General features: G+C 47.0%; 15 protein-coding genes across 15 annotated transcripts; 8 read left to right on the top strand and 7 right to left on the bottom strand.

Annotated features, from left to right (window-relative positions):
- Positions 1-446: 446 nt before the first annotated feature.
- N7533_012861 (putative respiratory complex assembly protein Rmp1) lies at positions 447-2,769 on the bottom strand (the record flags this gene model as incomplete). Its single annotated transcript, XM_057109511.1, has 2 exons — positions 447-845; positions 910-2,769. The coding sequence occupies 2 exons, from the start codon at positions 2,767-2,769 to the stop codon at positions 447-449; spliced, it is 2,259 nt and encodes a 752-aa protein (XP_056954612.1).
- A 687-nt stretch (positions 2,770-3,456) lies between these two features.
- Positions 3,457-4,366, top strand: N7533_012860 (YoaK family protein; the record flags this gene model as incomplete). Its single annotated transcript, XM_057109510.1, has 2 exons — positions 3,457-3,673; positions 3,762-4,366. 2 exons carry the CDS (start codon positions 3,457-3,459, stop codon positions 4,364-4,366), a joined length of 822 nt encoding a protein of 273 aa, XP_056954611.1.
- Positions 4,367-5,053: 687 nt separating this feature from the next.
- Positions 5,054-5,984, top strand: N7533_012859 (DUF202 domain-containing protein; the record flags this gene model as incomplete). The annotated part of the gene is made up of 3 exons (XM_057109509.1): positions 5,054-5,402; positions 5,518-5,801; positions 5,871-5,984. The coding sequence occupies 3 exons, from the start codon at positions 5,054-5,056 to the stop codon at positions 5,982-5,984; spliced, it is 747 nt and encodes a 248-aa protein (XP_056954610.1).
- Positions 5,985-6,325: 341 nt separating this feature from the next.
- Positions 6,326-7,186, bottom strand: arp2 (hydroxynaphthalene reductase arp2; the record flags this gene model as incomplete). Its single annotated transcript, XM_057109508.1, has 2 exons — positions 6,326-6,363; positions 6,418-7,186. 2 exons carry the CDS (start codon positions 7,184-7,186, stop codon positions 6,326-6,328), a joined length of 807 nt encoding a protein of 268 aa, XP_056954609.1.
- Positions 7,187-7,772: 586 nt separating this feature from the next.
- Positions 7,773-8,398, top strand: arp1 (scytalone dehydratase arp1; the record flags this gene model as incomplete). The annotated part of the gene is made up of 3 exons (XM_057109507.1): positions 7,773-7,824; positions 7,874-7,929; positions 7,997-8,398. The coding sequence occupies 3 exons, from the start codon at positions 7,773-7,775 to the stop codon at positions 8,396-8,398; spliced, it is 510 nt and encodes a 169-aa protein (XP_056954608.1).
- Positions 8,399-9,628: 1,230 nt separating this feature from the next.
- N7533_012856 (alpha/beta hydrolase) lies at positions 9,629-10,736 on the bottom strand (the record flags this gene model as incomplete). Its single annotated transcript, XM_057109506.1, has 2 exons — positions 9,629-10,235; positions 10,336-10,736. The coding sequence occupies 2 exons, from the start codon at positions 10,734-10,736 to the stop codon at positions 9,629-9,631; spliced, it is 1,008 nt and encodes a 335-aa protein (XP_056954607.1).
- A 964-nt stretch (positions 10,737-11,700) lies between these two features.
- On the bottom strand, positions 11,701-12,217 carry N7533_012855 (MFS siderochrome iron transporter 1; the record flags this gene model as incomplete). Its single annotated transcript, XM_057109505.1, has 2 exons — positions 11,701-11,868; positions 11,912-12,217. 2 exons carry the CDS (start codon positions 12,215-12,217, stop codon positions 11,701-11,703), a joined length of 474 nt encoding a protein of 157 aa, XP_056954606.1.
- A 2,913-nt stretch (positions 12,218-15,130) lies between these two features.
- N7533_012854 (uncharacterized protein) lies at positions 15,131-15,382 on the bottom strand (the record flags this gene model as incomplete). The annotated part of the gene is made up of 1 exon (XM_057109504.1): positions 15,131-15,382. The coding sequence occupies one exon, from the start codon at positions 15,380-15,382 to the stop codon at positions 15,131-15,133; it is 252 nt and encodes an 83-aa protein (XP_056954605.1).
- A 1,914-nt stretch (positions 15,383-17,296) lies between these two features.
- On the top strand, positions 17,297-18,550 carry N7533_012853 (aldo/keto reductase; the record flags this gene model as incomplete). Its single annotated transcript, XM_057109503.1, has 5 exons — positions 17,297-17,329; positions 17,364-17,590; positions 17,643-17,907; positions 17,965-18,292; positions 18,348-18,550. 5 exons carry the CDS (start codon positions 17,297-17,299, stop codon positions 18,548-18,550), a joined length of 1,056 nt encoding a protein of 351 aa, XP_056954604.1.
- Positions 18,551-19,549: 999 nt separating this feature from the next.
- N7533_012852 (uncharacterized protein) lies at positions 19,550-20,021 on the top strand (the record flags this gene model as incomplete). The annotated part of the gene is made up of 2 exons (XM_057109502.1): positions 19,550-19,568; positions 19,702-20,021. 2 exons carry the CDS (start codon positions 19,550-19,552, stop codon positions 20,019-20,021), a joined length of 339 nt encoding a protein of 112 aa, XP_056954603.1.
- Positions 20,022-20,331: 310 nt separating this feature from the next.
- Positions 20,332-20,643, top strand: N7533_012851 (uncharacterized protein; the record flags this gene model as incomplete). Its single annotated transcript, XM_057109501.1, has 1 exon — positions 20,332-20,643. The coding sequence occupies one exon, from the start codon at positions 20,332-20,334 to the stop codon at positions 20,641-20,643; it is 312 nt and encodes a 103-aa protein (XP_056954602.1).
- Positions 20,644-20,762: 119 nt separating this feature from the next.
- N7533_012850 (uncharacterized protein) lies at positions 20,763-21,194 on the top strand (the record flags this gene model as incomplete). The annotated part of the gene is made up of 2 exons (XM_057109500.1): positions 20,763-21,074; positions 21,177-21,194. 2 exons carry the CDS (start codon positions 20,763-20,765, stop codon positions 21,192-21,194), a joined length of 330 nt encoding a protein of 109 aa, XP_056954601.1.
- Positions 21,195-22,138: 944 nt separating this feature from the next.
- Positions 22,139-22,477, top strand: N7533_012849 (uncharacterized protein; the record flags this gene model as incomplete). The annotated part of the gene is made up of 1 exon (XM_057109499.1): positions 22,139-22,477. The coding sequence occupies one exon, from the start codon at positions 22,139-22,141 to the stop codon at positions 22,475-22,477; it is 339 nt and encodes a 112-aa protein (XP_056954600.1).
- Positions 22,478-22,537: 60 nt separating this feature from the next.
- On the bottom strand, positions 22,538-22,895 carry N7533_012848 (uncharacterized protein; the record flags this gene model as incomplete). Its single annotated transcript, XM_057109498.1, has 2 exons — positions 22,538-22,794; positions 22,841-22,895. The coding sequence occupies 2 exons, from the start codon at positions 22,893-22,895 to the stop codon at positions 22,538-22,540; spliced, it is 312 nt and encodes a 103-aa protein (XP_056954599.1).
- A 1,934-nt stretch (positions 22,896-24,829) lies between these two features.
- N7533_012847 (uncharacterized protein) lies at positions 24,830-25,444 on the bottom strand (the record flags this gene model as incomplete). The annotated part of the gene is made up of 1 exon (XM_057109497.1): positions 24,830-25,444. The coding sequence occupies one exon, from the start codon at positions 25,442-25,444 to the stop codon at positions 24,830-24,832; it is 615 nt and encodes a 204-aa protein (XP_056954598.1).
- Positions 25,445-27,689: the final 2,245 nt, after the last annotated feature.

Genomic DNA, 27,689 nt, shown 5'->3' with positions numbered 1-27,689 from the left:
TAGAAGGCGCTTCGGATGATCGTGTCCGGGCGGAGTTCAAATCAATACTTCGTGGGCTCAATTTCATGAACGAAGAGGATACTGTGGAGGACTACTCTGCCTTTAAAGGGAAGAACTCAATTCGTAAATGTTTTTTTTGGGTTCGTGAGCCAACAGAATGGTCGGTTTCAGACCCTAATGCTCGCCCATACCGGGGCGCAGACGAGTATCCTTCAGTATTCTTACGATCTTTGTACCTTAATCTCACCAGCAGTACTTGGGGAGGAGCTTTGGAGGAGCTTTTTCCCTTGCAAAATAGGTGTTACTAGCGAAGAGTTCATTTCCATCGGCATTGAATCTGATTTTCAATTCTTCTTGATTGTATGTTTGACAGATAAACTATGACTGTACGCCGACGAGTTTTGGCGCCAAGAAAATATTAATACAGGGGAAGGGACCAAGGTCCTTTATGAAACCTCGCCCTCGACCTCGCCCTCGACTTCACGATTGGCGGGTTTTACCTTGAATGCCATGTCGCATGCCGCAGTATAGAATTCGTGGTATAAATGCTCTACAGAACGCTGGAACTCTTCAGCGTCTGCATGTAGATTGGCGTCAGCCTGCGGAATGTCAACCGCCAATGTGACTTCTGTCGTGAGTCTAGCGTAGAAAGGATCACTTTCATAGAAACGGTAGCTTAATTCTCGGCCATCGAGGTCATAATATTGAACGACAGAACCGCGAACGTCCTGCAGAGGGGGATACATGTATTCCACCTCGATGTTGTTTTCGAGCGAGATGTCCCAGATAGAATCACCAAGAGCCTCTTTCTCAGGAGATAAGAGAAGCCCACGGGGAAGCGAGACCTTGAAGAAGGGGGGGTAGAGCGGAAGAAGGCGAGGAATCGGCGGAGGTGGAAGCCGAAGCTACATCACGGACTAGGGATTGCTCGATGTTGCGGACCAGCTGCCTGTAATGAGGTGACTCGCTTAGGACCTCCTTAGTGATCTCTCGATGGGCAGTGCGGGTGAAACGGAGATCAGTCGAATTCTCGGGGAGAAGGTAGTCCACACTGCTCTTTTCAAGGATAGTTTTCAAGCTAGTTATTTGGACACTAGAGCCAGAATCTTCACCTTCTGATTCATAGAGACGATATTCAACCTCAATTTCGGGGGCCACTCCAGAGTATTCCGAAGATGGTTTGAGACAAAGTCTCCCGGTCCCTGATTCCGGCTTAGGTTCCGGAAGAGACTCCAGGAAGGACGCCAGATTGGGTACTTCGGTTGTAAAAGTCCGAGTCATGGAAGATCTCCCAAGTTCCGAGGCACTTAGAGTAGCTTCTGCATCTTCAGGCATTTGCTTCGAAGAAAAAAGACACCTACCAACAGACGCTGTCACGGTCTCCTGTATGGTAGCTCCATTTGAGACATTTCTATTTGTCACAGCCGAGTCCTTTCGAAGGAGCTTGAGCAGCTCATCGGAAAGCCGTGTCTGGTGACCGTCGAAGAATGGCGTTCGCTGTATCTCGGTTGATGTCGTTTGAGTGGATAAAATAGCCCATCGGAACCATGCTTTGGATCGATCCAACCAGGAAGGGTGCTGGATAATTTGACTGTAGAGATTGGCCGGCTCCGAGGCAGGCATATATGTGGAGAAGGGAACGGAGGTTTGGCTCGCATCAGATAGTGCATAGTTAAGGGTTCGGCGAGCACTCTCTGCATCTTGAATACTTTCCGAGAGGCAGAGGATCTTGGTAGGAATAGACGAAGAATCTTGCTCTATAGCCACGCCATAGGTTTGGCAAACCCAATCGATGAATGGCCGTGTGAATACCTGAGCCGGGTTGACAGAGGTTTTGACACTGATGCCGGTCTTTTCCGTACGAATACGGGTCACGGCGTCTTCGATGACATCGCGGATCGATTCGCAAGCTTCCTGTGTACCGGTAACTCGGACCAAACCGAGAGAACTAGTCACATCGATACTGGAAGAATGGAGGTCGGCAACTTCATCGAACGAGAAATTTGTGGAACTGAGCAGCACGGTAATTGAGAGCGGAGGGAGGCGAAGATCCAGCTGGCCAACCTCGCTGATCACCGAGAAATGCCAGCAATCTCGAAGGATATGTTCTGCGAGGAGGGGCTTTCCCGTTAATCCCTGAGCCGCGGCTAATCGTTCGGTGTTGCTATGCGCGGTTGGACTGGCATGCCAGAACGAGGAAGTTCCTGGTCTCCAAACATCTTCTTCTTGATGTTCTTCTGACGCAGATTGGTTGCGGGCGGCGATATAGTCGGATAGTTGTTTATAGGTGAATGAAGTTGCGATGTCTGATCGGAGGGTCTCCCACTCGTGCAATGCCAGCTTGGCACTTTGTTCGGAGAACTGGCCAAGTGTTTCAATGGTCTTACGGATATCCTCTTCATCCAGATCAACAGTCTCCTGGTCCAAATCATCCAGTATTGAGTCGACTGTCGTGGCAGTTTGGTTGCGAGGATGCGCCGGGCGGGGTTTGCGTGGTCGAAAAGGCAATTTGGGGCGATTAGAAGATATGACAGTGACACAGCCAGGTTCTCCTAAGGAATCGACCGTCAGCTGGACCTGGCGGGCCTCAGATTGTTGCACGGATTCGAATCGCCTGGAGTGCGGTCGGCGCGGAGGTCTCGGTGAACGGTGGGAGGCTGAGGTTGAGGTTGAGCTCTGGCAACGAATGGAGTGAATTGAGAGTCTTGTAAATGAAGTAGGTCGAGCCCAAAGTTGAAGGCGTTGGGCACACCTAGGATGAGGACGCATGGTGGTGCATCACAATAGAAAAGATGGAAGTTCTGGAAGTTCTGGAAGATCGAAAAGGCGGAGGACGGAGAAATTAATTGGCGGCCTGAGGAACCAGGTGTCATATGGTGCCTAATCTGTCAGGTGACAATCAGGCATCATTTCACTTTCCCTTCCTCTTTCCTTCCTTCTCTCCATGCGTTGATTCACACCTTGATTACACCATATCGGATGTGGTACTTGTCATACTTGTGCTACTTCGTTTCCTCTTCCTCCGCTTCATTTTCGTGACCAAGACAATTATCTGCAGCCAAGATTATGGCGGCCCGGTTTGAATCGATCTTTCACCGTGTGCCTATCATGCCTCAACTACGGGGCACAGAGTACAGAACACAGCAGAGGTCCAGAGTGGATTAAATGACGGAGTCTGCAGACCTTGAATTCGCCAAATTCGAGCGGGCCTCGATGTACACGCAGTCCACTTCAGTTCACTTTCAGCCCTACGCCCTTCTCCACTGCCGATCGGAGCAACTCCCACGGTTAAAAGTCAAAAGAAACCCGCGGGCTTTTCGGCCGCGTCCGACTTTTCCTCAACTTAAACTCCGGCCTTGCCTCTTTGCTTCTTCTTCCCTTCCTTATTATTCCCCTCTCCCCCTCTCGGCCTTGTGCTGCTTCTCTCCCTCGGCCCCTTCCCACCCACCATCGCCAATGGAGAAAGATTCACAACCCCCAATTATGCCCGACCTTGAGGCGAGCCCCTCGCCCGAGGCTAAGTCTCCTCGGCAATCATCATTCATGCGCCGATGGAAGGAAACCGTGGACCCGGCCAATGCAGACTTGGTCTGTCTGCTGCTATGCTTTCTGACCGGTCTCTGTGATAGCAGTGCCTACAATGCCTGGTCGTGTTTCTTGGGCATGCAGACTGGTAGGATTCCACTCTCTTCCCTAAAGTTTAACTAGGTTTTTTTTTTGTGTCGCATACTGATCGTCGGTCCTTTTTTCTTGCTCGATAGGCAACACCATCTTCCTCGGTCTGGGTGCCTCCAATCAACCTACCAGCAAGCCCTGGGGCTGGTTGAAGTCGCTTATCTCCATTGTCACTTTTTTCGCCGGCGCCATGGTCTTCTCCATCATCATGCGTAGTGTCGGTGCCCTCCGCCGCGGTACCCTTGTGGTCTCCTTCCTCATCCAGGCGATTCTCATTATTATTGCGGTTGCCCTTATCGAAGCCGATCTGATCCCCCACAGCTCGGCCGATATGAGTCTCGATGGAGGGCCATTGTTCCTGGAATTGATTCCGATCGGTCTCCTGGCCTTCCAGTCGGCGGGTGCCATGACCTGCAGTCGGTCTCTGGGCTACAACGAGATTCCGACTGTGGTTCTGACCAGTGTCTACTTTGATATTGCGTCGGACCCCAAAATCACTGAGAAGCCGACGGGTAATGTGAAGCGGAACCGCCGTATTGGTGGAGTGGTGTGCCTCTTGGTGGGCGCCATTGCGGGTGGATGGCTCAGTCGAAGCAGCGGTGGCATGGAGTCGGCGCTGTGGCTTGCGGCCGGCCTCAAGATTATTGCTGCGTTTGGATGGGTATTCTGGAAGGCGGCACCTCCTAAATAGAAGGGATGAGATGGGCTGTGAGCTGGTGGGCTCAGTGGATCTCTCCTAGCTACTACACATACACATATAGATACCAACGTTGAGTCTGAAGGGTTGACTCTGTAGATAAACTAGACATTTGCTAGACAGACGGCATAGAAATTTTACTACTTATTATTTGCTATTTACTATTTACTCTTTACCATCTGTCATGGACTATTTATTTATTATTTACCTGTCGCACCACCACCAGGTTCACCGAAATCCAGCCAGCTCGACTCCACAGTGGATCATGATGGATCCCCAATGTTGACCAATGACTCTCAAATTACCCTCCCTCTGATTTGTTAGTCTCATTGGCAGTTGCTGGCAACATTCGGAGCAGCGATGATGCCATCCGCATGCGGTGGAGTTGGCTGAGTTACCCCTTATGGACTGTGGAGGAGTGATGAATGCAGTTGACCTTTTCTCTCGGACTCCTACTTCACCTCCACATTTCATCTACATTGACATCTCGACCATGTCATTCATATTCCATCCATCTTCATCCCAACCCCATGTGGAGATGACGGCTGCAGCCGAAATATCCGGGGAAGAACCCGACTGAACCGAAAACCTGCTCTGCTCTGCTGGCCACCCCCGCAACTCCAACTCCAACTCCATCAGCTTGAACTGAGCCCTGCGTGATGTCCTGGGACACTATTCACCATGACCGACTCGATCCAAGTTCCCCATGAGGCACACTCCAGTACTGTCGTGCATGACAGCCCACCGCCTTCTCCGCGCACACGCACACGCACCCACGCACACGCAGAAGCAGATGACCGCGAGGCGTTAGAGCTACATCAGATTCAGACCCACGAAGATGCCGACTTCAACGACTCCTCCCCCTCAGTCTCGTCGGGTGAGGAGATCCGAATCACCACTCGCCGTACACGCTCGCGCGCCAGTATACAGTCTACCCACCGGGGTAAGGACCCGTGGAGTCGGCTGTGTCGATTCTGGACACATCATGTCACCCTCACTGTCCCGCAGAAGAGCAATCGCGATCACTTTGGTGAGTCCCGCACAGCCCCACAGAATAGTGGAAGAGAGAAGGAGAAGAAAGAAAGAAGCAGGAGCTTTGGACTGAGCCTCGAACGATGCAAGCGGACCCGCTAACGGCTTTCTAGCTCTGGAACGAACATTCCTCGCCTACATCCGTACCTCGGTGGTCATTGCCATGCAAGGGGTCCTGATTGCCCAGCTCTTTCGCCTGCAGCGATCCAACCAGGATCAGGACCGACTGCGATTCTACCAGGTCGGGATCCCGCTCTCGGTGACCTGTCACTGCGTTGCCGTCATCGTTGCCCTGATCGGAGCCTATCGTTTCTGGCGACAACAGAGTGCGATTGCCCGCGGCAAGGTGCATGCGGGTGGATGGGAGTTGAATTCGGTCGGCATCCTGCTATTTCTGGTGAGTAGAGGAGCCATCGCATCCATGTCGTCGTCTCCAGCTTGGTCCATGCTAACCACTGAAAAATAGATCATCTTGGTGACATTGGTGATCAGTGTCGCGATCATCGTACAAATTGAAATGAGCCCGACGACTCTCATGAAGCGTCTCCTTCTATTCTCAGATCGAGACTGCCTGCAATAGCCACTATAATGCCTAATGACAGCGACAAAATGCGATTCCTTGCGGTAGTGTACAGTTAAAATAATTTGCAGAGCACCAGAAATTCGATAATGAATGTTTTCCCCCTTCGTTTGACCCAATGACGGAGGAGATCAGTAGCAACAACTCCTGTTCAGCCACAGCATGGACAGGCCAGTTGGAAACACACCAAAAAGACAAACTAAATTCATTTATTCTGCCGATTGACGCCTATTCACCTTCAATTCTCAATCTTGAGTCTGTTTTGTACATTCATAAGGATCCCGTGAAAAATTTGCCCCTGAATATCCTTCAATCTCTCTCCCCTTCACAACAAAGCATTTCTAAATATTCGCACCTCCATTGCACGGGAGAATTTGACCTATTCCTCGTTAGTATCTGGATACCCTGACGTCTCTCCCTGCATTCCACATACCGTTGATCCATTCTCCAGCTGGACTGGATAAGAATGCCACAATGCGCCCAATATCCGCCGGCACGCCGCATCGCTTCAAGGGGCTACCGCCAGCGAGCGCTGCCTCGATCTCCTCGATCGAAGAGTCCTTGTTGCAGCCAGGGGCATACCGCCACGAGTTGCTCAGCCACATGTCGCTCTTCACACCGGCAGGCGCAATCGCATTGACAGTGCATCGCTTCTTGCCGAAGTCCGCCGCGAAGCACCGTGTAAAGCCCTCGACAGCGCTCTTACTACCGGCATAAAGTGAGTGGCCGGGGACTCCCACGCCGGCGGCGATTGAGGACATCAGGACCACGCGGCCGCCAGGCTGGATGTAGTCGTAGGCGTACTTGGCGACGAAGAATTGGGCGCGGGTGTTGAGGTCAAACACGGCGTTGAAGTCGTCAATAGTCGTGTCGGCCAGGGAGACAAACTTCTCAGTTCCCGAGTTGGACACGACAATGTCCAATTGGCCGAAGTGAGAGACGACTTCACGGAAGAGGTTCTCGATGGCGTCGACTTTCGTCAGGTTGGCTTGGAAGGCTGCAGCGTGCACACCCAACGCCTTGACTTCGTTGACCATCTTGTCTGCTGCGGCCGTGTTACCGGCATAGTTGATGGCCACTGAGGCGCCCTTCTTGGCCAGCTCGAGGGCAATGCCAGATCCAATGCCTCGGCTCCCACCGGTGACGAGGGCGACCTTGCCAGCGAGTTCGCCCTGAGTGGCGTTGGGATTGGTGACGACCATGATTAACGAGAGATGAATGTCACAGGGAACGTAACTAGTAGATCAATGGGCTCAGAAATTGAGGAATTGCAAAAACCACGGTCTACTGGATAATCTGGAACATGTATATACTTACTGGCAGATAATAGGAATTGTCGGATTCATCCAACTGGAATCAGATAATCCGCCCCATGTCGCATTTGACTCCTCGACTACCCATTGGAGATTCAGTCCCGCATTGAGATTCACTGGGTGGAAAAGGCTACACTACTGTTCAGTCGCTGGAGACGACCAAGGCTGCTTTCGAGTGCTGTTCGACTCCGCTGACAGGTTCCTTGCCGCATCCGGGAGGCCGTACGATCTACATCGCGTGTGCATGTCACATCGTGAGCCCGGTTGCATTCCGCCAAGCATTGGCGTACAGATCTGTATCCCCAATGGATGGATTGCATTTGACTCAGACCGCATTCGGGCTAATAATTACGAAGATGGATTGCAGGTTACACATCACAGTGTAGACTCCATCGCGGGGCTATACATTCGCACCCACCTCACTTCACGAATTTACACCTTTTTTTTTATCAGACTCTTGATAGTTAATTTTATCATGTCGCCAGCCATCAAAAACCCCGAGCCTAACTTGGACATTAGCTTCCAAGGTAATATGATTTTCCTTTCGAGGCTGATTTGTTTACTGACCACCCTTAGACTACCTAGTTTTATCCAAGCTTGTATTTGACTGGGCAGATAGCTATGACGCTAAGGTACGATCGACTTAATTTATTTCCTGTCAACCATGAATGAGTCTCTTCTAACCGCAGTTATGAATAGGACTGGGAACGCCTACGTGGCATCATTGCCCCGACTCTGACCGTGGACTATACCGAGGTCGGCCTGAGAAGATGGGATGACATGTCAGCCGAGGAGTATATGGGAATGGTTACGCATCCAGGTTTTCTCGGGGATCCAACCATCAAGACACAGCACCTTTTAGGTCAGACATGGTGGGAGAAGATCTCCGACACCGAGGTCATTGGCCACCATCAGCTGCGCGCTGCCCACCAGGTGTATACAGATGAAACCCTGAAGGAGGTCAAACTGCGTGGGCACGGACATGCTACCAATGAGCACTACTATCGCAAAGTGGATGGGGTTTGGAAATTTGCCGGATTGAAGCCACATGTGCGATGGAATGAGCTTCGTTTCGATGAGGTTTTCAAAGGATTGGATTGAAATATGGAATTCAAGTTAGATGTCTGCAAATTTCCGAAATGTACCTAATCAGGAATCTATTTATTTCGGACAAGAGTTGCATGGATATTCAAACATCATACTACATACTAGTACTAGTAGGTAGGTATTACCAAAGTATAAGATCGAGTCGACCCAGCTATGCTATTGTCCCTGTAGATGCTTCTCGTGGTCACTGTAGCGATTCCAGAAGAAATATCATATTGAAAAGTAAATTTGACAGCAGCGTATGCGAGCAAGGGTTTGTGGAGGATTTGTGCACCATAGGTGATAATCATCTATTGTGTAATTTCATAAGTTACGTTATGACGGGGCATGATAGGAATACGCATGCCCAATTTCCGCTAAAAGCGAGATCTTTGTAACATAATGTGCTTGTCGGATGGACCCATGGCCATGAAATCCAACTTGAATACAGATCATTCTTGGACAAGAGAGGAGTTCGGGAGATCCTGCTCATTGGCTGTCCTTTTCGCGAATTTCGATATTGCGAGGGAAATGCGAGACCCGGCCTTATGTGAGTAGAGCGAGAAAGGCATTGTCTAATTAAGGTTCTATGCTAGTGAAACTTCAGAGTCGGAGTCCAGTCATTTGCTGCCGAAGTACAAGTACAAGTTTCCACTTATTTGGATGTGATTTGTTCTGGCGGGGCTCGCGAAGTATTGGCTATTCTCGCAAACCACAGGAATCCTGGACGCAAAGGAGAGATACGGAACTGGGATTCTCAAAGTTTGCTAAGAACTAGGTGAGCCTACAAAATGATAGCCGAGACCACGAGAAGAAGGGAGGTTGTAGCAGGAATGCGCTCCGTGTTTACGGAGTTGCCCGGGCGTATTGTCGCTCCTGTGGGTACGAAACAGTGGTGGTCGATCTAGAATCCAACACTGTCACTAAATTTGGCAACCTGATTATGAGTTTCTGCTGCCTTTCTTTGTTATCTTCATTGATTCAATCATCATGGTTGTTATGTTAGATCCACCTTGGCATCATTGAGGATAGATCTCTGGATATGAGGTGAACGATGGTCATCTCTAATACTGGTACTGTCAAGAAGATAAAAAGAGCAACTCAGAATAGACAGCTTAATTCATCAATAGATTCTAAAGTTGTTTCTAGAGTTGTTATGAATTTCAGAAATCTTTATTCAAAAGAAGAATTCTAGTATAATCTAAGATCTATGCAATTATATCTATTTTCGTAATGGTTCATCGCTCAACTCCAGAAAGCCTTCTGGAGGGCATCACACATCAGGGTAATGCATCGTTTACCCTCCGACAAAGCACCATCCATGGCCAGGAAAGGATGAGGCATACCCTTCATGACCTGCAAATCAACCTCCACGCCGGCTTGCTGCAGCTTCTCGGCGTATTGCTCTCCCTCAGTCCGAAGCACATCCAGCTCGCCCACCATGACCAAGGCTGGCGGGCATTGCGCGTATCCATCGGCGTAGAAGAGCGGACTAGCCTCTGGGTTTGTGCGATCTGCGTGGTTGGGTATATAGTGATCGCGATACCAGATCATCTTGGGAGCAGGTAAGGCCGGGGTGTGTTCGTAGCGACGGTAGGACTCGTTGTTCTCGACGGTGGCCGTGTTATCAGTCACTGGGACGGAGAGCAGCTGCGCCTTGAAAAGGACGGGCGGCGAAAGCGTCAAGGCCTTGTGGGTCATGATGGCCGCAAGATTTCCCCCAGCCGAGGAACCACCAGTCGCAAGTTTGGACTTATCAATGCCAATGGCCGTAGGGCCTTCCTGGACCAGCCACAGCAGGGCTTCCCAGCAGTCGTGAACGGCGGCCGGCCAACGGTTTTCCGGAGCGAGACTATCGGAGAACAACTGGTATTAGATCCTCAATTTCCCATTGGGACCCCTTGGGAGATGGAGACAATATTCAATGCTACGCTAGGAATAATAGAACTCACCGGTAGTCAACGGTCACAACGACACAGTTGCCACGAACGCAGAGGTTGGAGCAGACAACATTCTCAGTGTCGATATTTCCCAGCACCCAGCCACCACCATGGAAGTACAGCATCACCGGCCACCCGCCAGCGGGGGCATCACCTTTGGGGGTGAAGACGCGGATGGGCACCGAGGGACCCTCAGTTGTTCGGCGTGTAACAGAGATATCCTTGGTAGAACCGACTTCCAGCATGGGACCAGCACCAGGGATCAGGACACCGCCCGTGCGAGATGCGGCTACAGGCTGCAGATGAACCTGCTGATTATTGATGACATGCTCATTGTAGAAGGCGACGTACTCCGGATCCAATAGGTCCTTGACGGACTCGTGAAGCGGATATGGAGGTTGTGGGCCGGCCATGTTGGATGTAATTCAGAAAGGATGGAAATTGAGGAAATTCTTCGGAGGAAGATGCAAATGAAATTAATAGATAAATGGATGAATTCAAAGACGAAGACGAAATCCGGGGGAAGGCGATGGAGTCATAAAGACCCTGTTAGATTCCACCCCCACGCGACCGCGGGATGCGGGGAGTGCCAACCGAAGAGGGGCAGTCATTTGGAGGGGTCCACTGTACCAGAAGCCCATGCCCACCAAGAATCGTCCAGGAATGAAGAGGAAGAAGAGTCCGAGAGCCTCCGAGTGGGAAGCGATCGGCGGATGCAACACGCCCCTGCGACTCTGTGCTATCGGGGCTCCATAAAACACTCGGCGATGCTCCGAGTGGAACTGCTACTTGGTAGAATAGGGGGTAGGGATAGTAGAGAGGAAGAGACCATAGGTAATTACGCAATTAAGTGATTACTGCCGAAGGGATACGTACAGATAAACATGATTTGAAGACTTGTAGCCTCAACTGATCTTAGCAGCCTGGCATTACTGAATCTTACTTACTACCGAAAAGAATACACTACTACTAGTAACTGACTAATAGGATAGCAACTATGAATAGTAAAACTTGAACTATAAAGATGAACATATACTACAATCAGCCCTGGTGTGGATTTACGATGAGCTGCAATGAACGCATGGTAAATTGCATCTTCAGTGCGCCCTGTTTATCATGTATATAGGCAGGCTGCTGTCTTGGATTATTACCCCCTTGCCTCGCGTCTTGCTCAGGCGGTGAGATCAGAGGATCGGTCGATTTGCACAGCCATTGAAGCTTACATGCTTGTCCTTGCAGATTGTTGCGGTCAGGAAAACTTACTATTCTGTGAATGTAGAGCAACTTCGGGTGAAAATCAACACTTCCAATATCGAGATGTCTATCACGAGTGACTAATACTGGCGATATACTGTTTGAACTAGCACTAGTAATAGACTATGCAGCTGCCCGACCTCTCATCTCGTATGGCAATGCCAGGAACACAATCCCTGTGACGACAAACAGCACTGCTGAGATCCAGATCGGCATGCTGGTCTCCACGCCAACGTATGCCGCGATTATTGGGGCCATCAACCCGACCATTTCCAGTACCGCGGATTGGAGCTGGGAATAGTCCAGGTGTGTTTGAATAGAGTAACCCATATACCAAGTTTTGGAGAAAGGCAATGACACAGGAAAACCCGAGAACGCTGGCGGGGGTATTGGCCTTAGTGAACAGGAACAAGAAGACGCGGGTACATATATAAGCGATGGCTCCAGTTCCTTTTCGTCCAACGCGTTTCATCTCAAGAGTGAAACCACCGGTGATGGAAGCCTGAATTCCACAGACTGCTTGAATGGCATAGTTGCGATATGTCTGACTCAATGACCCCCACTGGAGCTTGCACCTTTGGTCTGCAAGTAGATGAGGATGAAAGAGTTGTAAAGTGGGTACGCCATTCCCATTGCACATCACAGAAAAAGCATCATGGAAGTTGAAAGGGCCATCATCCGGTGGGGAGCCCAAGCTTTTACTGCACGACGGATGATGTTGTCTGGCTCGGGCGAGGAATCAGCAGACACGAGTTCATCTGCTTCCGAATTTTGCAGTCTCGCGGAAGCAGAATGGAAGTGATCAACTGTAAGCCAGGTGGTAGTAACGTCCCTCATTGCTATGCTTTGAATAACTTCTGTTGCCTCTCTATCTTTGGCCTTACCCAAGAGATACTTGGGGGGTTTCATGGATGTGGAAAAGCAACCGAGCAAAGTACATGGCTAGAGTCAGATCACCAAAAGTCCATTAATTATAGCGCTAACCGAGATTGTTTTGAAATGTGCATTCGGTTTCTGATGAGCATGTGAAGTTGACAATCAATGACCTAGATAAGGATGAGTTTTTGAAAATACGAATTCTCCGCTAGATCGATGATATCCTTACCAAGCCACGAGTGCTGCCACTGCTTGTCCTGGGGACAAAAGCCCCAACTGCATAGTGAGCAAGTACTGGTGCGGGGTATTCCACGCTGGATGGAAGATATACGATCCAGATATAACAATTCAGCGTCCATGCTGAGCCGATCATAGCCTTCTCATTGCACATGGAGCTCAAGTGTCGACTAACAGGCTGGTAAAATGCGCGTGGCATTAAATATTGCCAACGATCGAGTCTTCGGCAATTACCAACTAGGTAGCCTGAGCTGTGAAGCAGCATTGTTACTGAGAATGAGGTTCCTGGGCCAGAATTTGGTGCACACGTGTGCGGAGGAGTCGCTATCCCCCAAATTCAATGCTGGGAATTCGGAGATCTGAATTGACCGATTATGTTTCACTGGATGGCGGTAGGATGGGAAGATAAATTAATTGGTAGAGAGAGAACTGCCGCCTTTCCAAACAGCTGATTACCAATCCAACAGACTATGAACAATGATATCAAAGAAAGTGCGTAGGAATCATAATTGTCGTATATAGTTGAAGCGCTTACACATATTCTATGGTAAGCGTTGGGAAGAAAGCCATCAGCTCATTCTGAATCGAGGTGAGACCGTATGATATTCTCAGCCCATCGGACTAAGACACAGTGTAGTCGAAAATGTGCAACGCAGCGGCGGAGGTCTGGGTCTTCAGCAGTAGCTTCACGCTCCAACTTCTCTTTCGAGATGACTGATAGCCTGCGGAGAAGGATTTGATCGATCTTCATTTGGGTTTTTAATCTCTCAAGGTTCTTTTGCAAAGGGTAAAAAGCGTTGGACGGGGGTAGAATATCCTTGAGACAAGGCTTTATGCAACAGATTCTATTATTCGTGTATTGCACGCCAGGGTATTCGTTTCGATCTGATTTAAGATTCAGATCCTTTGGTTCTAAAGGTGCGATTTTTAGGTCCTGCAGAGGGAAAACAGCCTGGACCTTGTTTGTAACGACCAGAAAAAAGAAGAAAGAGATGTATGTGACACCAGTGCTGGCCTTTGTCAAATCAATCAGCACCATACCACCCAGATACCGGCGTTGGATATTAGCTGACCAGAATTCCCCTTATACGAATGAAGTTCAGTCAATAAATAACCATCGTCGCCCAAATGTTGAAATTACCTACGCAATAGTGGCCTTGCCTCGGTTTCTCCTTTTTATTTGGTGAAGGGGCAGGGCCACTCTAGTTGCCAAGATTGTAACCCTGCTACCTACAAACTTGGTCTTCAAAAATCTTATCGTCCTCGTAATGACAACATCCATAGTCATAAGATCGTAACAAGGACAAGAATGATCACCATTACCACTGTCACCACATCGATGAAGACGCTGTACCTGTAGCTAGGACATTAGAGTTGATCTACCTGTTTCGTAAGGGAAGATTGAGGGATTGAGCGATGACTTAGGCCAATAGGGCGGTGATTTCAGTGCCAGCGCGCTGTTTGAGCCCCGGTCGCCAAGTTAATCTTTTGTACGCAGCGCTTTAATCAAGAAAGGCATACTTCATTCTCATTGAATTTTACGACAAGTATACATATCTAAGTAAGCCAACTAAATTGTATTCATGCTAGCATCCTGCCCGGCATACGTGTCCTGGAATCATGATGACGACATTCAATACATCTGCTTGAATTCACACGAGGGTCAAGCTTGTTTGCAATTTGAGAAGAATGCGAGCAGGTCAGACCATCTCTCGGAGGACTTTTGGCTGCAAAGACAAGGTTGGGACCTCCGTTGCAGTCTCTAAAGTGACGGGGCTTCCAACCTCTATCTTCAGGATGCGGCCGTCCAGTGTCACCCACGTCCTCTACACACTCAGATGTGGTATTTGGCTGCTCTGTCATAGCTCCAGTTAGGCACTATGCTTCGAAATAGTTTCCAAAGAGAACACTTACTATTATCTCCATCAAATTGTATCCCAAGTTACCTTGCTTTCTCGGAATTTTGACGTTCCTTGATAGAGTTACTGTCGGGCTGTGAATGTTTTTCTATTTTGCTGTAAATACCCTTGTCTAATATGATAGTGACTAAACTTCGTTATTCTTCTTTATCCGCTTATATAGAACGTATCTAGCAACTGAAAAAGAAAAAAATTTATTTGTTACATCAATTTGCAGTCATGCATTGGAGCTTGCTTGTTTTCAAATTGAGAAAGTTTCAAATGCCTCTAACAGATGTCTGGATTATGCGAAAAGACTCCACTTCCATCTACGCTATCATACATCAAAATTTGGCGACCGCTGACCGATTAAATGGTTGGGTCTACGCAGATCCTTAGTCAGACGACCTTCCTGTGCACTAGTTATCCAATTTAGAAATTTTACTTATTGACTAATAATTACATCATTGATTGAGTAGCGACAATCCAAAAGGCGAACCCAAGTTTGTGAACCAAAATTGATTTGTTCAAGGTTCTCTGCTTCAAAGTGAAGATGTTCCCGTAGGCTTTCCTGCCTGGGGCATGAAGCGATGGCTTGCAGCGACCTCTTCACCCCGCCGTTCATCATGGGGTGTCTCTTCTCGCTCTACGCTCTCAGTCTGAGTGTTATAAATTCCCGCAGGTTTCCCCGACTGAGGCATAAATCGAGAACTTGCGGCAATGTCTTCGCGGGGGCATTCATCATTCGTTGATTCTGTTGTTTGATCTTTGTCGTAAGGCCCGTCGGTGTTCATGGAAGCATCTTCTGTGCTAGAATGCTGTTGACGTTCTGGGCGTGATTCTTGTGCGTTTCCAACGACTATATTTCTCCGGTCAATTCAGTCATTCCTTGTATTTGACAGTAATAAAGAGACACTGGCATAGGCAAGTCACACCTTTGTCGTTACTACTTTGAGCATTGACTGGATCCGCGACCTTAAAGCCGTGAGCACCTCTGTGAAGGGAATACTGGGACATTATGAGCCGTTGAAGTGTGAATTATTAGGAATTTTGAGACGCTTTTGCTATTTTATAGATAAATAAGATAACTGATAGAAAAAAGGTCTCCACGCCTATGACACATGAATGACGTTAGGTCACATGTGTATCACTCCAACCAACTATTTCAAATGCAGAACCAGTCTCGTAAAAAGATTGGCAAGTTTTCAAATTCCTGAAAATAGTATTTCTTGCCACTAAATAATGAGTCCTTATTTGGTGAGGGCTTGGACCAATTACTGCTGTATTTTGCCAACCAGAAGCAGCCTTCTTCTGCCGCTGGTCTAGCTCAGACCCTGCAATCGCGTTCAGCAGATTCGAGGGCCTGAAAATGATTGCTTGTTCTGCTGAAATGGTCTGGTACTGTATGCTTTATCAATACCTCATTAGGAATGGGACAAGGTTCTACAAAAGATCCCATTAGGTGCTCAGATATTAATCCCACTCGACTGCTGGTCCTCTCCGTTCCAACAAACCTTGTGGTCATCACTGGGTACTTTCCAAGGTTGTATATTGATGTGAACTGGAAGCCCCGTGGAGTGCTACTTTTCTTCCATCTTCTAGAAGTGGCGCATATTGAGGTAAACCTGGGTGCTCCTCTGATGAAACTGCTTAAGGTGCACCCAGGTCGACCAGATCTTGGCTATTACTACCGACAATACTTCTAACAACAATGCAATGGCTGAGAGTCTACAAGAGTCTTTTCAGGTTTCACATATCAACGAAAAGGCTAAAGCAATAAGCAAATATTAACTTCCTATGTTTTGTTTTATAAAACCGACAAAAAGAATCAATCAAGGGAAGTATCGCCTCAACGGAAGAGAAAGTCTCAATTATATGATTACTCCAATATTTTATCCGTTCAAGAGCATGAAAGGATGGATACACAGGTCTATTGATCATGCGCCCAAGACGCAGCCACGAATTATGAGTTTCACCTCTAAGTGAACTTATCGCTCATATCATGTTCTTCGAATCTATTAGCGCATGGGGTGGTAACTTACCACTAGCAAGCGATCTATAGCCCAGGGGGGGCCACCTTTGGGACATTATGGCAAGTGAGTTGAACTGGAAATACTGGTCTATGTATTAGCCACCGAGTATACGCATATACAGGGGTTATTTCAAGTACTCTCATCCGCGTGCTTCTTCTTATTCAATCAATATATTGTTTTATTCTGGGTTGCTTTCCACTTGGTCTCATTTGTCTTGAATGCGGTCTAGTTCATACGCTTTGAGCAAGTGCTGATCCACGCCTCGCATCATAACTTCTCCGTGCGTTTACGTCAGCAGCCAACCCATAAATTTATCGTCTGCCTGATAGTCGCACTTTTGGATTCCAGGAACCAGGTGTAGTGTTTTTAATTTGGCCATTAATGTCAGAGTCGTAGGTCGCTATGCTTCGCAGGGTGCAAGGTAACGCAACTACGACTGTTGGTGTCCAAAGACACATTATGTCTTCCTGAAGTCAGCAGGACAAGTCATAACTAGTGATTACCATGGTAACGGGCCAGATAACCCTCAACATTCTACATACATGCTCTCCTGTATGTGGAATTCCCAGACCTAATCAAGATTCTGAACCCTGAGCTTACATCATAGAATCTTCGACTTGTTCTACTGCACTTGAAATAATTTTAAGTTGCCGACAAGATAATCCCCCGTTTGAAATGACCTGGCGTCATATTAACATCACATTTCCAGTTTGTACTTGCTTTGTCATACTTCAAATATTAGTATAATATCAAGCTGGGCTTTATTTTTGGGAACATCAAGTTTTGTTCTTTCGTTCTGTATCATCTATTCACCGAGAAAACGTCCCAAAGTCAAAAAACCTTCCAGCTTAATACTGGTGCCCACATTCCGGCTATTGGAATTGGAACATGGCAGGATGAGGATGCCCAGGAGGCCGCAGTTCTTCAAGCACTTCAAACTGGCTATCGTCATATAGATACTGCGAGATGGTAATTTCTGTTCTTCGATCTATAAAACAAAAGCTGATTAACTCTGTACCAGCTATGGTACTGAGCCAGCAGTTGGACGCGCTATCAAACAGAGTGGTGTGCCGCGGAACGAGATTTTCGTTACCAGCAAGCTATGGAACAACAAACATCACCCCGAGGATGTTGGTGCAGCATTGCAACAAACACTAGAAAGCTTAAGCCTTGAATATCTCGACCTATTTCTAATGCACTGGCCTGTCGCATTCAAGAGAGGAGACGATATGTTTCCTTCTGATGGAAATGGTAACTTGATAACTGACGACATTGACTATCTTGACGTGAGTTAAATCTCATCTCCTCTTGACCTGAGGCAACGCCATACTAAACAAACGCAGACGTATAGAGCGATGGAAGCTCTAGTAACATCTGGAAAGGCAAAAGCTATTGGTATCAGCAACTTCTCGAAGAAAGAGGTTCAGCGTGTCATTGATAATGCAGAAATTATTCCAGCGGTCCACCAAATGGAACTACACCCGTGGCTACAACAAACCGACTTTGTGGAGTTCCACAAAAATAATGGTATTCATGTGACCCAGTATTCTCCATTTGGAAACCAAAACGAGATTTATGGCAGCCGTGAGGATCATGGTCAGTTAGTGAATGATAAAAGCCTTGTTGAGATCGGGAAGAAATACGGCAAAACCTCCAACCAAGTCGCTCTAGGTAAGCAGAATATTTCTTCTTAAATCTGACCATATAGGAACTAATATGATTATAGCATGGGGCATATATCATGGTCGATCTGTCATTCCAAAGTCCAAGTCACCGGAGCGAATTAGTCAGAATTTTGACATTGCTTTCAAACTTGAGGATGAGGATGTCAGCAAGATTGATAAGCTTGACAAGAAACTTCGTTTCAATGATTCGAGCCAGGACTTCGGATATGAGCTCTTCACTGACCTTGATGGTAAAGTCAAATGAGTCCGCCCCTGGGCAGGCTTTTGTCATGATGCTGTAGAGCCTGAAGATGTTACTCTTTGTTCGTGGCTGCCTATTATTGCTAAGAGGTTGACAAAGTTGAAAAATATTTTACTTCTTTTTGGACAATATCTCTAAATCGAAGTGATTTTACAAGTATCCTTACAGATTCCTGTTTCCCAATGCATCTTTTTCCTCTAGACCATGTTGGGCAAGGAATGATGGCTTTCAATGCACTGAAAATCGAGCACTGTCGTCATAACTTAACTCCAAAAGTCCGAGCTCAAGAACTTCTGACGGTCAACTTGTCGGTAAGGAACGGGCAAGCGGGATAGTTTCCTATTATACTTATATACACAGAGACAGTCTTTCTGAATATACGATATTCCAAATAGAAACCATGGAAATTAATCGAGATATAAAGACCACGAAATCTTGCCACGGTGGAGTCTTTGGGTATATACCATCAACTGCTTAGCAGGAATTTCCCCACTCCGGATCTGGATAGTGTACTCTCTTTTAATACTAGGTACCATGCTTTATAATTGAAATGTCCAGCAGCTCTTAGAGTCGCTCTTCTCTGGGCATATGGTTAATTAGAAACACAATTATTGAAGGTCTAAAAGAAATGCGGCGCAAAATCTGCTTGTTAAAGATTATCCTCTGAATGGAGAGCTGCGGTGAGCGCTGAGATCGACACCACCACTTTATTTTTAACGTCATGGCATTTTCGTAGCTTGGTTCATTGAAACGGTTAAACCAGTCCTCTTCCAGTTCTCACTACGCACTGAGTTGAAAGCTATCAAGTTTTTATAAGAATGCAATACAATGATGTAAGTCTTATATAATACCCAATGGAACTAAATACGGTGGTTAATTGCTCCGCCATTGACAATTTGACGACCGCAGTAATTAGCGAGCCACTTCTCTGACTCAAACTCGTCAAAAACGGCAAGCAAGTACCACCATGTTATCATCCGGCAAGGAAAGCATAATTGAATAATGGCCACGAATCGGAGTCGTCAGTGTCGGCAACATAGGAAGCCAGATAAAGATCGCATTCTCCAAGCTAGGTCTCCAAACTTCCATCTAGGATATCAATAAAAGCAATGTTGACGACGTCATCAAATAGTCGCAAAATATTAATACCAAAGGCAAAATAACGGGCTTCCACGATATCAATAAGTTCTTCGGAAGCTTAGAAGAGAAAGGAAAGAAAAAACTAGTTCTTTTCTCTATCACCCATAGTGATCCAGCAGAGTCTATCCTAGGCATGATAAAAGAAAAAGTCAACAAGGGAGACATCGTTCTATCCGGGGGCAACAAGAATCACCCGCGCACGCAGAGAAGACAGAATAAATACGCAGAGATCGGTGCTCATTGGATTGGCATGGGTGTATCGGGAGGCTATCAGGCTGCCGGAATGGTTCAAGTCTTTCACCGGCCGGCGATGCTAAAGCTTTGGAGATGGTGATGCCGCTATTAGAGCTCTATACAGCTAAATACCTCCATGGGAAGCCATGCGCGGCACGTATCGGACCTCATATATCCGGGCACTATGTGAAGATAGTATATAATGCTTTTGAAGGAGGAATGCTCTTAGCCCTTAAAAAAGTACGGTCTTTCATGCATGATGGCCTAGGATTTGACTATGAAGTTATCGCGGGTATATTTGCCGGTTGGAATAGCCATGGTGAGCTTTGGGGCAACTACCTGCTCAAGATAGCGGTCGATATGCTTCGCACAAAAAATACAGTCAGCGGTACCGAGCAACATACCTAGGTATGCTTGATAAGGTCCTCGATAAAGTGGTCCAGGATGACGATGATACCGAAGAAACTCCCCATTGGGCTATTAAGGAGTCAGCATCAAGCCATATCTCGACACCTACGCTCACTTCAGCCTATTACCTGCGCGTCGCTAGTGGTGATCGAGAGGAAATGCTAGCGGCAGCCAAAACACTCCGACTGCCGAAACCTAACCTCATACAAGGGATCAACCGCAAAGAGAAAGAAAGTCTCGTCGACGATTTACACGACGTCTTATATTGCACTTTTCTATCCTCATCCTGCCAAGGGTTAGAACTGATCAATTGAGCCTTAGATGACGAAAATTGGGAAATTAACCGAGTTGAAGATCTCCAGATTTGGCTTGGTGGGTGTATTATTCGGTCTGATGGTATATCTGATCTCTTAGAGCCAGTGCCTCAACTGAAATGTTCTGGAGGAACTTGAAGCATTCTGATGAATTTGCCCAGGATCTACGCCGGACATACAACTCTATAAAGACAACAGTTATCCAGGGGTGTTTGCACGATCAATACTTGCCTGTAATTTCTGCAACCATATATTTGAAGTATGTGGGTGCAACGAAGCTGCCCACCATGTTCATGGGAGGCCAAATGGACTTTTTCGGATCACACGGCTACAATAAGCCCGGAGTACCTGGTGAGGACCCAGGGCCAGTTTGCAAAGCTCATTATCACTACGAGTGGCGGCCGGCAGAAAAAACGAGCTACAACTTGATTGTATTTCCACAGCCAGCTATAGCCACGAATTTATGCTTATAGATGCTACTGAAATGTAAATATGTATTCGCACAATTGCGATTCTGTTATAATCTTAAACAGAATACTAAGGAACTATGACTACTATGACTCGACTCTGCCGACCAAAATAATAAATTACTATCTACAACTTTTTTTTTTCATTTTGCATGCTGGCTGATAGCATGATAAAGCTTGTGGGGATAAATTAGTTCTAAAAATTTGCGACTAATGGGACTAGCTTCACTGTGAGAGCGAAAATTGTGTTGCACTACGGCCAAGCTTGAAAGCCTGCTTGAGGAAAAGATAAATACTCTCAATAAACCATAATGATATCTGCCTTCATCACCAGTACCTCCCATATTCTACAATATAGCTCTTACATTATTCATTTCACTTTGTCTAAGGAGTGCTACGAAGAAGACGTGCACTTTACATCAGTATCATAAAAAGATCGATATAATTTTGATACTACGACGTCATAGAGTCGCAGTAAACTAAGCTCAGTACTTTGATACCCCGCCACCTGGCTGCAACATTATTGAAAAACAGGTTGATGGGAGCTACAAAACATAAGGCGTACTGGAAATAAATGTCAGCCTGACATATTAGAGGTAACTAAGATACCGTATTTAAAAGCGGTAACTAGATCGGAGCTCCTTTTTTAAATTAGGAATTCAGCGTAGAAGAATAGACTTATTAAACTATTAAACAATATATACCAGAGTGATATTTACGAGAAACATGTTAACCCAATATATCAAGGGGACTATGTGTTTACCAGAATCTGTGGAGAACCTCATAAGGGCAAGATGTGTCAGAATTCCCATATGTTCACCGGATCCCTAAGGGAAGACATTCTTAGAAGAGTACCTGAGGCTTACCATGAAGAAGGCGGACAGATCGACTTTAAAAGTCAAGGTCCCACAAATGGTTCATGTTGTTGTTCCTGTCAAAACGCTTTCCCAATTTATAAACAGATGTAGGGTTGTATTGTCATCCTCCAGGGCCGATATATTACACATACTGCCGCTCCAGCCGCGGATATGCCTGAGCGCATCACAATCGTGACATCCTTCCGCCCAAAGAATCCTACATCCTTGGACGAGACCACCAATGCCAATGTTAGGAATAAGTCCCACTTGACGGAGCTCTACTTCCAGTGGACGACCTGCAGACTGGATGTGCTGGCTCAGAGAGCACATATCGCGGCCCAAGAATTGCGAGAAGTGTATGAGAGGAATGTGCATGAATCCGATCTAGAAGGTAAAAAGGGCCTATGTCGAGTTGAGACCGTGGAAATTAAGGCCATCGAGGCTTGGGTGGAAGATCAAATGAAGTATACGAAGCAGATACTGCATGAAATGCGCCCCTTGGATCAATAGGTGCCTACTGGCAGGTGTTGTCGCATCAGTTTTGTTGTAACATTGCAAGCCTAGTTATATTTATCCGAAGAGGAACGCATCGTCACCATAACTATCATTGGCATGAAAGTCTTCATCAAATGAACCTAGCTGAGCAGTCCGATTCCATCCCTTGAGCAAGACCTCTCGTAAGCGTTCGAAGTGTTTCATTTGGAAACGCTGTTCCAAAGCCCTTAGTCGATCGATGATGTACTCCCTCTCGTAGATTTTTACAGGAGTGAGTTCGGGACCAATGATGCCGATTGGCCAAAGTAGAGCATTCTCAAAACTTGACCCATCTGGTAATTGAGAAATCAGGGATATAGCATGACAGGCTAGATCTACCAACTTCAAGCCACATTGAGACAAATACTGAGGCGCTTGCTGACGACACAGGCATTGTCTTGGATATACCTTTACTTTATCCCGGCAAAGAGATTTTATGAGGAAATAGCTGTCCATATCTACCGCGTAGGACCTTTGATCAATATTCGGACTCCGAATTTTCCTGACAGGGGGTCCTAGGTCTGATGGAAGGCGAACTGCTAGCAAACAAAAGTTAGGAAGCAAATCGAGTCGGCCATCCCAAGAATCAATGAACCCATCGGATACTGTCCCTGGCGCTGATTTGAGCTAACAGATAGGGGTAATAGCCACGACCGTACTTGGTTGTTTCATCATTCTATTATATAGGGGGGGGGCTTGGAGCATGCCTTCGACAAAAGGAATATTAGACCTGACTTCAGCGCGCCCCGCTGGCCGAAGATAAAAATTCGACAAAGTGGATTTCCTTCGAGCCGTGGAGTGCAATAGGTCATTGTATAAGAGTAGGTGGTGAATGAACGCAAAGGCTTGTCTTTGCTGATCCCAGCGCTGCATCGAATCGAGTATTCTATAATTTCCGGGTATCTCTAGTCGGTCAAAGATTGCGGCCAAGAAGGCCCAATGTGGCATCCAATTAGCTTTGCCATCTCCTATAAGCTTTTCATAGAGCATGAGGCAGATACAGCATGCTAATATTAGGAGGATATTCTTGCTATTTGACTCCTCTGCTGATGAGTTATCTGGACTCGTGTGCTTCGGATCCATCAGTGACACCGAAATGGTTAAAATGTTTCTACAGCCTTCTAAAGCACGGTGGCGTGCCTGAAGTGTAGCTTTCGCGATGTTTGTGTCATGGTGGACTTCAAATTGGGCTCCACTCAAAGCCAGAACCGAATTCATTACAGTATGATGCTGCGTTGTGCGGGGAAGAGAATGGAGAGAAAAAGATTGTTCGGGCCGGAGTATGTCGGATAGATACGAGAAAATCGCTGAACATGATGTTCCATCCAATAGAAAATATTCGTGGGTGGTCAACCTTTCCACTGTGGGAAGGCGAATCTGAGTAATCAGCGCCGCGCACGCATGGGCGTCTGGTAGTGGACAGAGATTGCTGTCAGTTTTACCTAGATCGGGAATTGCATCGTACGATTTGGCGTTTTAACAGGGGCTGTGCATTCTGATCTCGATCGTGGGGTTGCGCCTGGAGATGTTTTCCGCGAGCCTCGTCGCTGCATTCCTTTCCTCCTTGCATCGTTCTCCCAAACGAGTCTCATGCCTCGGTCACAAACCAGTCCTCATCTGACACAGCTTTTGCAGGCAAAGCTGTCAGCGTCACACTTCTTTTTACTAGAAGGTGAGTAAATCAGTGCCGGGCAGGAAGAGCCGTACGGAGTTGGACGTGAGCCTACATACCGATAGCGACAAGTCCAGCATCCCGACCTACTGCGTTTCCTCTGTTGTCGATCTTCCATCAGTAGTCAGGCTAGTTTGAAACACACGAAGTGAGAGGAGAAAATAAACTTCCGGAGCAGCAGAATTAACCATCATACTAGTGCCCAAACCCCCGCGGCATCTTTCCAAAGTTAGCACCGGCACGGCAAAGTGGAGGGGCGATCTGTGCAGCGATAAGCCGGCGGCCAAAGTAACAAAAAGGGGTTGTAAGTCCGGGGCTGCCGTAAAGTCCTGCAGACTGCCGATGTCTACCTAGGTAGGCTACTAAAATACGAGGATACCTACTAGGTCACTGGGGTGGTCGGCCATGAACGATGCTTCAAGTTGAGAGTAGCCCTGTCTCCTACCGAGATCATCCATGATTGATCGGGAGAGCTCCCTAACCCTGAAATTACAAGTAGCCCTGTCTCCTACCGAGATCATCCATGATTGATCGGGAGAGCTCCCTAGCCCTGAAATTACATATTAATAGTAGTGCCCGATGGTAGTGCCCGTGGACATGTTCAAGAAACAACTTTGAATATTCCAAGGTTTTTATGTCCAAATATATAACTTGAACTAGCAACCCCCTCCACCTCCGCCCCCCACCCCTACAACACCCATCGTGTAGACATTATCTCGACCGGCACGCACCGATCGGGTAGTTTGGCGTCGTTGTTGCTCCCGGACGGCCAGCCCTGTCAGCAGAGACGCTTGTTCGAAATATTCGCCATAATTGCCGTATATATCTAAGGAGCCCGGGACGAAGGCGAAGCCATCGCGGGAAAAGACGGCCATGACTTCTTGACTCCTCTCGTCGATAAGTTTCATATCTCCATAAGGTGTGCGGTGATTCCCCAGCGACCGTGTCTTTTTCCAAGCCAGGCTCCTCCTGTCGCCGTGAATATACATCTGAAAAGTATAGGACGGTGATACCAAACCCTTCTTCGCGAGGTGGATCTCATTGTCATTCTTCTCCAGTCTCACACTGCAGTTGGATGAAAAGCGCCGGAATTGAGCCAGACCGAGAACGGGCCCATCAACATCGGCATGATGAAGTGTCAGATCTGGCTTCTTAGGGGCGTGCGGGGAGTTTTCGATGAACAATCGATGCTGGGAGCCCTCGGCATCAAGGGTCGCTGCAGTGTAATGAGGGCCCCAGGCTTCCGCCACAACGAATTGGCGAGTCGACATATGACGTCTAAGCCGTCCAGTGTGTATATTTTTCTTATGATTGAATAATCGGAATGTGTAGGACGATCCCCTCATTTTATCTGCCGATCGAGAATGTGACGTAGGCTGGTTAGCCCCCACCGCCGATTGCGGGTCGTTGAACACCATCGCCAATAATCGTCGCCCATAGATGGCCCCCAATTTATGACCAGAAAATCAATCAATGGGCCGGAAGTTTTGTGGTGATATCTTCCACGGTTCGTGCTTGTTACTAGTAGCAATGTGTCCAATGTTTGAACTTGGTACCACTATGGCCCGAATGAATTCGAGATGGATCGTCTGGGAACACCTTGAAAGAGGTGGAGACCGTGTCCATCCGAGATCCTTCCAAGGTTGGAACTTCAAGTTGAAGTCGAAGAGCCATTACTAGGTCCCAGCACTTAACTACTTGTACTACTAGTAGATAGGCACAGTCTTATAACCCCGGGGCATGGAGCGCTACTAGTTACTAGAAGCAGTACTATTAGTATTATATTGGTTATCTTGCTAGGCATGTGATATGGCCTTATATATTTACCATTCAGAGGAGTCTCATGATTTACCAGAGCATTATTCGATATACGAGACTATCCAGTGGGGACCTGTGAAATATAAGAAATACCAACGTAATGAAAGACGTTGATGGATTTAGCTGAAGATGACCGACAAAGTGACATCCAATGGATATTATGAAAAACTGAGAAATGGTTACGAGACGATCGCGTGGGTGGCATCCCCCAAATTACGATACTTGGCCCTGGACGTGTTCTAAAAGTTCGTCCAGCGCCCAGGTGGTAGTTATTATATGCTCAGAAGACGTTCGAAAAGAACAGCCCTCATACTACTAACGCCTGGGGAATCAAAAGTGTTCCTCGCATGACATCAATCTTGCCTTTTAAACCTTCTCAATCAACTCGACTGCCTCAAAGCCCCCGACGATAGATAAAATAGAGCTAACTAAGGCAAACCTTGGAGGATGGATGTTTCCTCAGTGCGCTAGAGCACAGTGCCCAAGTGGCATATATATTACCGCAGAGGGCGGAATTTCTGTTCAGATAAAGAGGCTATTAGGCAACTAGGACCAGCAGCTGCGCATCATGATGATATGTTATAGTTGTAGTATATCATGTTAGGAGTGAAAGTCATAGGGTTTAATTTGTAATTGTGGCAAGCTTTGACGATAGAGATGTGTCATGTTGTGAGGTGATTTTCATGAAAAAGGCAGATTGATTCATCCTAGCAAAAGTTCAAGGGAGGGATAGATACCGAATTCTTGAACTAAAGAGGCTTCTGTACAAAATTCCTCCTAAAGTCTAAAGCCAAAAGTCCGAAACTTAAATCGTAAAATGCACCTCGATCAGGATTGTATTAAGGCTAGCTCGACCATCTGCCTTTGCCCTAATCTACTCCGGGATGTTCCGTATCTGCGGCCTGGAAGACCTGAAATATAATTGAAGGTCAATAAGCCGCAAATTAGAGATTCAAGCTATACTAATTTAGTATATGGACATGATTTCATCATGACGATTGTTTAGCCAAATTAATAGGAACATGATCTCTAGAAACTGTTCCCACTTTACTTTTTCATGCCAAGGAGATAAAGCCGCGTTGTGCAAGTCCAATACAAGGACTTGCACTAGATCAACGCAAATGAACCCACAGCCACGAGGAATTAAATGGTAATGACATTTTTCTGTTGGAATTGTTTGAGGGTCCAAAGTCTAAAAACCTCCATTCGCTCCACGAGAAACTCAATTACAAGTCTACTCCGAAGCTTGTTTTTCCAAAACTTAAAAACATAATGAGAATGGACCTTAGATAATACAAAGTACGCATGATGAGGTGGAAAGATGTCAAATTCGCTTTGGCCACAACTTCAATGATAGAAGGGATCCTTCGGCGAGAGAAAAGAGATATGGGGGTGTTATGCCGGGCTGTCTTTGGCATGACTGCTTAATGGGTACAAGTGCTAGTATTTGAGTTATAAAAAAAAAAGTACAAAATGCTAGGTTCAAGGGGTTGAATATTGATCAGATAAATCTCACTGACGGGGATGTGCATGCACGTCGGCAAGGGTAGAGGATCAACAATGCGACACCAAACAAGTTAGGCTTTCTACATCGAGCACACTTGCATATCTCAATTCTCTGGGATATTCCAGCTGCCAGGATATGCACAATCGAGGTGAAGTAGGTGTGTGGGTCAGGAATGCTGCGTGGAGGTTACT

This window comes from Penicillium manginii (assembly GCF_028828005.1).
Source record: "Penicillium manginii strain IBT 31320 chromosome Unknown utg000009l:1.0-3297300.0:1.0-3298630.0, whole genome shotgun sequence".
Taxonomy (NCBI): Eukaryota; Fungi; Ascomycota; class Eurotiomycetes; order Eurotiales; family Aspergillaceae; genus Penicillium; species Penicillium manginii.
This window is presented reverse-complemented; position numbering and strand designations above follow the sequence as displayed.